This window comes from Capsella rubella, unplaced genomic scaffold (genome assembly GCF_000375325.1).
Source record: "Capsella rubella cultivar Monte Gargano unplaced genomic scaffold, Caprub1_0 scaffold_8, whole genome shotgun sequence".
NCBI classification, from domain to species: domain Eukaryota; kingdom Viridiplantae; phylum Streptophyta; class Magnoliopsida; order Brassicales; family Brassicaceae; genus Capsella; species Capsella rubella.
Genome location: NW_006238916.1, coordinates 4,212,021 through 4,223,603, shown reverse-complemented (window position 1 = coordinate 4,223,603; position 11,583 = coordinate 4,212,021). Strand labels below are relative to the sequence as shown.

At 35.3% G+C, this 11,583-nt stretch overlaps 1 protein-coding gene and 1 pseudogene across 1 annotated transcript; one reads left to right on the top strand and one right to left on the bottom strand.

The window, feature by feature from the left end:
• Positions 1-6,589: 6,589 nt before the first annotated feature.
• Positions 6,590-7,822, bottom strand: LOC111828968 (annotated as a pseudogene).
• A 520-nt stretch (positions 7,823-8,342) lies between these two features.
• LOC111828967 lies at positions 8,343-9,785 on the top strand. Its single transcript, XM_023777566.1, has 3 exons — positions 8,343-8,579; positions 8,647-9,222; positions 9,495-9,785. Exons 1-3 carry the CDS (start codon positions 8,343-8,345, stop codon positions 9,783-9,785), a joined length of 1,104 nt encoding a protein of 367 aa, XP_023633334.1.
• Positions 9,786-11,583: the final 1,798 nt, after the last annotated feature.

Genomic DNA, 11,583 nt, shown 5'->3' with positions numbered 1-11,583 from the left:
TTTTTTTTCCACGAGAAGCTGCACAAACTTTACAAGTCTCCTTTTTTTGCATCTGCCTCCCAAAACAACATACAATCATTCGGAAGTGCATGAATGGACTCGTAAGTCAATCCTAATTTGGGAATAAATTTCTTCATGTCATTAAATGAATTTGGCAGCCTGGCATGTGTAAATGCTTCTTTCAGCAAATCAAGCACCATAGATATTCCCTTGTCACTTATCCCACACATGCATTTGATATGGTACAATTTCAATATAAATGACAACTTTGTGAATTTTTTGCATCCATTATATAGCTCTTCAGTAAAATCAGCAAGCAACTCATCAAAATCTTCAGTGTCCATAGGTTCCTCACACGATCGAGCTGCACTTCCGTCGTACATATTAGTACCAATACCAGGAAAAAGATCAGCCAAGAGATTCAAAGTTGAATCCAATTCAACTTGAGCAAAATTATCAGTAGGCACTCTTACACTTTCTGTAACAGATATTTTCTCTCCATGTAGAACCCAAGTTGTGTAAGAACTCAAAAAACCAAAGCACATCAAATCACCTTCAATATCTTCTCTTGACTTAAATTTGGATAGAGAACAACGATTACATGGACATTTCATCGAAGTTGCAGTTGATTTACTAAATGCAAAATCCAAGAAATTTTTATCCCCTGAGATGTAATCTTGAGATAACCGTCGTTTTATATCCATGACTTATCCATCGCAACCTGAAAACCATAAATTCAAAAAATAAAGATTAAATCCTATACTATAATTTGATAATCATAAGATGTAAAGGAAAAAAAAGTCAATAGTGAGAAGTCACGTATTTCACTTTTAGTCAAGAGAATTTCACATAAAACCAAATCTAAAAACTATCTTTGCTTAACAATATGCAACGTGAAAGATCGATACAAGTTTTTTTTTTATGTTAAGCCTTTTCATTTGATCTACTATCTCTCTCTGAACAAAAGAAATCTATTATCCTTCCAAGTCCGAAGTCATGGTACTTCTTAAAAATCTTGAGCTAGCTTATCAACATTAGTATTATCATAGTAATTAAAAGAACTACAACAAATACTATCATCAAAGAACAACACACGATCGTATCATCACAATCGTAAACAACAACAACATAAGTAAACTAACAACAACAACAACAACTGTTACATACGTTCTGTTTCAAGAAAAAAAACAACAGTAACATACGATCCTATCATCAAACAGCAACACACGTTCGTATCATCACAATCGTAAACAACAACAACATAAGTAAATTAACAACAACAGCTACATACGTTCTGTTTCAAAAAAAAAAAAACAACAACATACGAAACTTGTAGGTTCAAACCTAAATTCTTCTTTATTTCCTTACCGAAATCAAAACCAAGTTGCAGGTTTTGTCAAAGCCAAACTGGTTCACTTTTGAATTATTTCAGATATTGCAGACACAAAACATTTGATCAAATACAAAGCTGTAGGTTACGATACAGACATCTAGTTTATAAATGCGAAGATCTACAAGGTAATTTGTAATTCAACTATGTCATTTCTTGAGAAAAGAGGCTTGATAACATTCATGTCACTTCTCGAAAGTGCTTCGTATATTACATAACGTCACCATCATAAGAGACCGAAAGATTGAATTCATCTACACTAAAATACACTAAAAAGGAGAAATTAAATGTGTCCATCGATTGATTATTATATCATTGATTTCTTATAAAACCTACATTTCTTATAAAACCTACCTCCATTTCTGCCTCCTCAATGCAAAAGGTAGATGCTGTTGCTTGCCGACCAGAAAATAAGGGTGGTTAATCTCACGTGCAAGCTTCCTTTAACAATCACAATATTGGTTGCTCTCAAGTGGTCAGGATAAGATCAAAAGGATCCAATCTGTGTTTAAAATCCAAGAGATAGAGAGATACAAATAGCTAGCTATGTCTAATTCTGTGTCGATGATGAACCTAATTATTAGATTGATCGATTTTGTTTCTAATTAATTAGCTTGTGTTTTTTTATAAAAATAATATAATTTAATTTAACATCAATTTATAATTGATATTAGTGTTGTATCGTTTATCTAATTTATCAGAAAACAATACATACATCAGTTATCTAAATGATGCAAATATATATTTTATATCAATTTAGTAAAATTGATATAATCTAATAAAAAATGAATCAGTTTTATATAATTGATGTAAATTAATTAATTATAATATCAGTTAATATAATTGAGGTTACAATATATTTATTTGCTTCACTTATTAAAAAGTTATTTATAGTGCTACAAGATTGTCCAATGGGAATGTATGACAAAAGGGGATGTATGTCTAAGGGAGATGTACGTCTAAGGGAGATGTTTCCTTAGTGATTAAGTGATACAATAATCACATGTTTAAAACATATTTCATAACACTCCCCCTTGATTAATCATTACTGTATATATGCAGTATACTACCTCGTTATCATGAAAAACCCCGTTTGGGATAAAAAAACCATGTTGAGGGAAAAGGAGCGCAGTAACGCTCCCCCTAGAAAATATATATCGTCTTTCTTCATACGTTTCATACACAATGCATTGCGATACTTTGAATATACTTCTTGAATGTCGTGGTGGGAAGTGACTTGAATGGATGTATTGATATTTAACTTCCGTCTTTTCTTTCATATGAGTTTTTGTATCATCAATCTCTTTTTGAGTTCTAATTGTGGTCAGGTCATCAACATATACAACAATGATCACTAATCCTAAAAAAAACTTCTTAATAAACACACAAGGGCATATCGCATTGTTGATGTATTTTTTACTCAACAAGTCTTCACTCAAGCGATTATACCACATATGTCCGGACTGCTATAATCCGTAAAGTGATTGTTGTAGTTTGACCGAACAAATTTTGTTAGATGCTTCCGGCATTGTTGTTTTTTCTGGGATCTTTAATCCTTTTTATATGGTTCTTTCGGAACCTTTTCATATATGTCTTTTAGACATTTTTCATTACACGGTTCTTCTCGAACATTTACTCCCAATTTCTTTCTCTTTCGGGGGTTTTTTTTTTTTAATTTTTTTGATCCAATTGGCTTCCCGTGCTTTAGTTGAACCGGTTCATTTGCTCTATTTACATCAACATGTTCTTCGAGAACGTTTATCATTGATGGAGCGTTAGCAGCGGGGATATAGGATTTCGTCACACTTATTATATATGTGAATACATCAGATAACTAGTTTGCCAAACTTTATAAGTGTGCGATATTTCCTTTTTGTACTTCTCATTCCCGTTGATTTGTAGGAAGATTGAGATAAGCCAAAGTTTTTGAACACCATGTGTTATCTTTTGGTGATTCTCTCAATCCTTCCTCTAACACGGGAATTCACTTTCATCAAAGTGGCAAGCTGCAAATATTGGTCAATATATATATATATATATATATATATATATATATATATATCTATACGCTCACAAAACAGAGATTCATGATCCTCATTAATCATATTGCGCGCTAAAACTTTTTTCTTCTTGTCGACATTTATGATGTCTTTGGTTCTATAATTCCTGTAGTGATATGGTTAATCTCTTAATGATTTTATTCATGTATATGATTTTATTCATATACATGATTTCATTATTGACCATATCAATTGGTTTCTCTACTTCTCTTAAATAGTATCTTTGATCCTTTTTAGGATTTTATATGCTCCTCTCTAGGAGTTCATTGCTCCTTTTTGGGAGCCCATTTTCTCTGTTCCTCTTTAGAATTTATTTGCTCCTCTCTTAAGAGTTCAATCTCTTTGCAGTAATAATTTGCTCTTTTTCTTTTTGAAGAATATATATATATATATATATATATACACTACAAGAAAAACAGCGATTTCGTACGGCGATTTGCGTGAAAAAATGGTAGGAAACAACAGTTTCTTACGATTTTCCTACGATTCACATGGTAGGAAATCGTAGATGGTAAGATATTTGATGGAAGGGTATTTCTGACTGTTTTCCTACCAATATTACGTAGGAAATGGTTTCCTTCTAAATTCCTACCAAATTTATTACCTCCTTTTTCCTATGAAAACTTGTTTCATTCTAATTTCCTACGAATACTTTCACTCCAGCTTCCTACAAATTTTCCTTCAGCTTTCCTTCAAAAGATGACCTTCCAACATTCGTTCAAATATTTATGGTAGGAAATACGAAATATTTTATTGCAACGATTTATTACATAATTCACTTTTAAATCGATTATAAATTTTTAAGTTGACAAAAAAATATTTAAGACTATGAAAATAACATAAACTGATATATAGAAACATAAATGTAAAATCAAAGTGTAACATAAACATAAATGTAAAATGAAAGTGTAACATAAACATAAATGTAAAATCAAAGTGTAACATAAAAAAAATTTAACAACAGATGAAATAAAAAATCAAACAAATAAATCAATTGGGAATCTGAAATATAACCCTCGCAACAATAAAAACAGTTATAATAAATCGAACAAAGAAATAAATTGGAGAATGAATAGAGCAAGTACTTGTAAATATGAAGAGAGAACAATTCTAAAGAGCAAACAACTTAACAAATTACTCCCATCGATTATATATACTTGTAAATATTATTGCTATGTACTCTGTGGGATTTATAAATCATGAAATTTAACAATAGAATTATGCAAACATCTTTGACAAATAATATTTTCTTCTACTTTCCTACAAAAATATTTCCTTCAACATTTTTTCAGATTTCCTACCAAATATCCTCTGCGTCTTTTTCTTCCATATTCCTGTACTTTTCCTACGACTTCTCTTACCGATCTAATTTTTAAGGGTATTTGGAAGAAAAATTTCCTACGACTTTCTAACGTAGTGTTTTGTAGTAAATATTTTACCTTTTTCCTAAACTTTATTGTTTTTGTCAAAAATATGTATGTTTTTGGTAGGAAAACTTTCCTACCAATTCTGTTGGAAGAAAAGTGAGTAGGAAATCATAATGTTTTCTTGTAGTATATTTTTCTAAGGAACCAAAGTAGCCTATCACGTTTCTTACATGTCATAGACTTAGTATGTCATTCTTCAGAGACATATTTTTTTAGAGCATTTTTCAGCTGAGATATGAGGTTTCTTTAAACTTCAAGTTCATATGTGAGGATCACTTCTTTTATTATTAAATCTAATCCATTAGCTTTTAGGATTTGATTTGCATTCTATTTTGAATAGTGATCTTTTAATAGGGATCTTCTAAGTTCGTATTCATAATTTTCCCATTATAATAGGGAACTTTATCATCAATATGATAATATGCAAATCTTTTAATAGGCACATCTCTCATAAGATGGCTTAATATTATTAGAATGGAGAATCATCTGTCGCCTCTATATATTTTATCCTTCTTGGATGAAATCGTTTATATGGTGTACAATAGCAATTTACAACATACATCACACACCCATCAAATTTCAAACGAGAATTATTTTTTCTCCAACCATAAATACGTAACATAGGAGAAAATTCTTACAAATTTTTGGCCTAATGTATACTCATTACTACATGCAAAACTATTATGTTCCATGTCAAAACATGTAGATTTAATCACCCATGAATCTTTTTGCAATCTTTTGGATATGCACTGTGAATAATTTAGTAAAACTCGTTTCGAGAGTGAACATCATGGAATTTCACTTTATCACTTCGACATATATAATTGAGAATTAGAACTAGAGAAAATGGAGAAGATCTCATCTTATTATCTATCACATAAGCTTACACAAAGAGTAACTATGTTCATCTATTTATAGTGCTACATAGCTTAGTGAGTAGTCTATAAGATTTTCTAAGGGATATGTATGTACAAGGGGATGTATGTCCAAAGGAGATGTTTCCTTAGTGATTAAGTAATGCATTAATCACATGTTTGAAACATGTTTCATAACAACATCTTCAAAATTCAACTTTTTATGTCTATGGTATTTTTGGAAAAAAAAAACTTAAATTGTGGTATCCAAGGACATTTCTCTCTTTTTTTTTTCTTTAGACCTAATTTTTATAATTTTTTATTAATAAATTTATTTAAAAATTACTGTCTTCTTTTCCTTTAGGATTACTACTACTAAGTAATTGTTAAATATCCTGAATTTTATTTTCATTTTTTCTATTTTAAAATTATTCTTTTTTGAAAACTAATTTATATACTTTCTTACCACTAATTTTATGACACATGTCAACATCTTATCAATTCAGTTAACGCGTATCACGATTTTGTTAATGACTAACTTTGAAAACTCAACTTCATATAATAAGAATTATACATTTAGGCTCCTACTGGTAACCTATTGAGGAATAAAAAAAACGAAGAGGAACAAGAAAAAAAGGAACTAAAGAAACAAAAAAGGAATGGACGTAGAGAAAAAATAGAACAAATGATATGATAAATGGTAACCAAAAAACAGAACAAGTATTAAAACAAATTAAAAAAAAAAAATAATTATTAAAAATAAAAAACAAGCATTCATGTTCGATGAACACTCAACATAAAAAATATTATGATAATAATTAAAACAAGTAACTATAAACGTTGAGAACCACGTCTCTTTCATGACCATATTTGCTCAGCAATTTGATCTTGAACAATTTTCATATAGGAGCCTTCAGTCGGTTTTTCATCCACTACATCATCTTCATCACTTTTTTCATTTTGATGCATATGATTAACATCAGTCTCTCTTTCAACTTCTTCAAAATCTTGTGTAGCCTCATTGTCGCGAATATAAGTTTTCTCTGTAGGTATATCATAGCTTGAAAATTCATTTAAAACTCTCCATTTCTTCTTCCAGATACCGAATGTATGTTCAATAACAGAACGTAAAGATGCATGCCACCGGTTAAACATTTCCCTACTATTTTTGGGAGGCTCACCATTTAAAAATTCTTGTAGATGATATCGTGTACTTTCTGTTCTTTCTTTTCTATATGGATCTAAATAACCTCGTTTATTAGCATATCCAGAATCTACAAGATAATATTTACCATAAGGAGGTTTGTAAGCATTTGATCTTCTCATATAGTTTTTGCCAACACTCTTGAATCATGAGTAGATCTTGCCATTCCAACAATATGTGAAAAGCATATCTAGATCACACATATCCAAAACATTAAGACTTGGTCTTCCTTTCCGATTCACAAATCGTAGTGCCTCTTGACCTGGAGTTACCATAATTGGTATATGTGTTCCATCAAGTTTTCCGATACATCCATTAAAATAAGGCTAATATCTCTTATCTCCTTCTAAACTTTTAGATATTGCTTCAAGCTCACTTGTTGTTCTTGGCCGTAAATAGTCTAGCGCTAGCTTCACTATTGCATCCAAAACAAGATGGAACTTTCTATATATAGTCTCTTGAGCAGCCAAATCTTAAAACAATCACATGTTGGCTGTCATTTTGGGCACAAAGAATAAAAAAAAATTGCGACACTTTCATCAATCTTGATGTTCTTTGATTCTTGTAATACATATTTGTTTTCAAGAACTTCACATAAACTGGTGAATGCTTTTGAATTCAGGCGTATAAGAGTGTGGTGTGGGAGTGATAATCCACCTAAGAGAGAACTAAGTAATTAGGTGAGCTCTTGTTCCCTGTCTAGAATTCGTACCGAAATCAGATTGCTAAGTAAGCGTAGAGAAGGTATAATTTTATTGGATTTTATTCGAGCCCCTTTTACAAGTGTCTCTTCCCCTATTTATACAATGAACCAATGGTTCAATCAGAGAGATCGCGAACTCCACTCCGTGAATCACACGATCTTCATTAACGCTACGCTTACGCATTTATTCCTCCAGCTCGGCCTTGTTCTTTCCTTGTTGGGCTCGCTGGGCTTCTAATGGGCCTTGCGTCATGGGCTTAAACCGAGATCGACCCAATAGCCCGTAATGCTGATTCCGGTGCCCACAGTTTGCCCCCCCAAGTCTTACGAAGTGGCTAAGTTCGGGAGATTTTAATGCAACTTCCGATTTTGGGAACCGTGATCCCGAATCGACTGATTGATTTGCCTTGGTTTGGGGTTGCCTTTTCGGTTCATCTTTCTCTGCATTTGCCGCTTTAGAACCCCTAGGCTAGAGGCTATAAAGGTCGCGACCTTTTAGCTTCTATAGGACATCATTGCGTTGCAACCGCCGAGGATATTATAAAAGGTAGAGCACCCCTTCTCTCCTTATTATTTCATATTTTCGTTTTAGTATTTTTCCTTTCATCCCCTTTTCTCTCTTGCTTCTTCGCCTGCCTTTTCCACCGGAACCGTCTTAGCCGCTACACTTTCTTCTCAACCATCACCGAAACCTAAATTCCAAGATGTCGCCGCCTAAGTTAACCCCCAAGTCAGCCGAAGCTCTCATTCTGGGAGAATATTTCCCTCATCCTCCTTCGTCCATTACTCTTGACGACATGGCAGGCGTGCGATTCCTCTACGGTCTCTCCTCGGAGACGGAGCTTCTGGGCCCGGGACCTGAATTATCCCCAAAGATCCGCCGCACGGGTAATGCTGCGCATATGAGATCTTCCGTTACCGGAGCTTCTGGTGAAAGCGATGTACGCCCTAGGCTTCTCCCTCCCCCAGCTCTGCCCGAATTTTGTTCGGACAGTTCTTTGTTTGCAGACGCTGGCCGCGGAGCACAACTACCTACTCACCTTCCAGGATATTCTTCACCTCTACACCATAAAAAGTGGTCGAACTATGGGAACCTTTTACCTCAATCCGCTGTCCGGACTTCGGCTTTTTGATGACTTGCCCGAAAAAGATGACCATTGGCGAAGTGGCTACTTTTTCTTTCCGGTGAACAAGGACACCTTCGGCGACCTGCAGGATCTGTTTATCCCGCACTGGTCTCCAAAAATTGGTAGAGCTGCGAGGAGACTAGATATCGTACTTTTCTTCGCACCCCGGCTGTTACAAACTGGTTATTTCTTCTCCTTTTCAGCTGCTCTCGACCGTGGGTCTCTGTCCAGCACATTGGTGGACCACTTCATCACATTATGTCGCAGCCAGATCGCGTGGGACTCCTTAGCTGTATCCTCCAATCGGGCTAGAGTAGAAAAGGCGCAGAAGTTCAACAAGGGCTTGAAGGCTGCCGAGATAGAGCTGGCGACAGCAGGGGCATCTCTAGAGGATTCGCGGGACAAGCTGCTGAGGCTGGAGAGCTATACTTCAAGGCTATCGAAGCGGAGAAGGAAGGTAAGACAAAAATCTAGGAGATTAAGCTCAGGAACCAGTTGCTGGAGGCTGGCAACAGCTCGGAAATGGAAAGGGTTCGTAGGGAAGAACGGAGGAAGACAAGGGCTGACATGTGAGATATGATCGACATGATAGGATCCTTCTTGGAAAAACACAACCGTCTGTTGCCTGACGCGCTGCGAGCTGCCGAGATTATAGCCAATAGGATGCTAATAGAAGAGATTGAAGCAGGGGAAATTGTTGTTCTGAAGGTCGAGCTTGAGACTCTGTAGGCTGACGAGCAAGTCGCCCTTCTCAAAGCCAAAAATGTAAAAGATCTAAAGTTTGACCCCGCGTCCTTCTCTGCTCTTTTGGACGATACTCCCCCCGACCTAGAGTTGGGTTCTAGCTATGCCCTGCTTATGATTGAGGAACCTGTAGCTGACCCTCCAACTCTGCTGGCCCAGGAGTTCGAAGCTGGCCAGTCAGAGCTGGCGGATCCTCTTGCTCTTGGGACTGGTGATAAGTGTGCTACTCAAGAGACCGATGCTCGAGACCCTCCTATGGATCCTGAGGTTAACTGAACTTACTCCGGGGTTGTTTATGGTCCGAGGACCCCCTTTTGTTTTTTTTAATAAAATTTAAGACTTAAGTTCGGGTGTTTTTGACCTCGGTGGTTGCACCCTTTATTATGCTTTGTACTTGGGTATGTTTGACCTTGGTGGTCGTACCCGTATTGTGTTTCAAGTTTTTTTGACTACTTTGCTATTGCTTGGATCTTGATATATATTTTTTTGGAGATTTCGGACATAAGCTTTTTATTTCAAGCCATCCTACTTAAAAGCTAAAGATTAGAAAGAACTTTTATTATGACGAGCTGGACCCTTTAATTGATATTAGTGTTGTATCGTTTATCTAATTTATCAGAAAACAATACATACATCAATTATCTAAATGATGCAAATATATATTTTATATCAATTTAGTAAAATTGATACAATCTAATAAAAAATAAATCAGTTTTAAATAGTTGATGCAAATTAATTAATTATAATATAAGTTAATATAATTGAGGTTACAATATATTTATTTGCTTCACTTATTAAAAAGTAATTTATAGTGCTACAAGATTGTCCAATGGGGATGTATGACAAAGGGGGATGTATGTCTAAGGGAGATATATGTCTAAGGGAGATGTTTCCTTAGTGATTAAGTGATACATTAATCACATGTTTAAAACATGTTTCATAACACTCCCCCTTGATTAATCATTACTGTATCTATGCAGTATACTGCCTCGTTATCATGAAAAACCCCGTTTGGGATAAAAAAACATGTTGAGGGAAAAGGAGCGCAGTAACGCTCCCCTAGAAAATATATATCGTCTATCTTTATACGTCTCATACACGATGCATTCCGATACTTTGAATATATTTCTTGAATGTCGTGGTGGGAAGTGACTTGAATGGATGTATTGATATTTAACTAACTTCGTTTCTTTCATATGAGTTTTTGTATCATCAATCTCTTTTTGAGTTCTAATTGTGGTCAGGTCATCAACATATACAACAATGATCACTAATCCTAAAAAAAACTTCTTAATAAACACACAAGGGCATATCGCATTGTTGATGTATTTTTTACTTCACAAGTCTTCACACAAGCGATTATACCACATATGTCCGGACTGCTATAATCCGTAAAGTGATTGTTGTAGTTTGACCGAATCGAGTTGTCTCGGTTCGGGTTGTCTTTTTGGTTCATCTTTCTCTGCATTTGCCGCTTTAGAACCCCTAGGCTAGAGGCTATAAAGGTCGCGACCTTTTAGCTTCTATAGGACATCATTGCGTTGCAACCGCCGAGGATATTATAAAAGGTAGAGCACCCCTTCTCTCCTTATTATTTCATATTTTCGTTTTAGTATTTTTCCTTTCATCCCCTTTTCTATCTTGCTTCTTCGCCGGCCTTTTCCACAGGAACCATTTTAGCCGCAACAGTTTCTTCTCAACCGTCACTGAAACATAAATTCCAAGATGTCGCCGCCTAAGTTAACCCCCAAGTCAGCTGAAGCACTCATTCCGGGAGAATTTGGCCCTCATCCTCCTTCGTCCATTACTCCTGACGACATGGTGGGCGTGCGATTCCTCTGCAGTCTCACCTCAGAGACAGAGCTTCAGGGCCTGGGACCTGAATTATCCCCAAAGATCCGTCGCATGGGTTTTGCTGCGCATATGAGATCTTCTTCTCAAAAAGCGGGCAGTATTTTCCGTTACTAAAGCTTCTGGTGAAAGCGATGTACGCCCTAGGCTTCTCCCTCCCCCAGCTCTGCCTGAATTTTGTTCGGACACTTCTCTATTTGCAGACGCTGGCCGCGGAGCACAA

Coding starts and splice junctions, on each gene's coding strand:
- LOC111828967 (XM_023777566.1), top strand. CDS start 8,343: ATGTCGCCGCCTAAGTTAACCCCCAAGTCAGCCGAAGCTCTCATTCTG. Junction 8,580..8,646: donor GAGCTTCTGGTGAAAGCGAT/GTACGCCCTAGG, acceptor CTTTGTTTGCAG/ACGCTGGCCGCGGAGCACAA. Junction 9,223..9,494: donor TATCGAAGCGGAGAAGGAAG/GTAAGACAAAAA, acceptor GAGACTCTGTAG/GCTGACGAGCAAGTCGCCCT.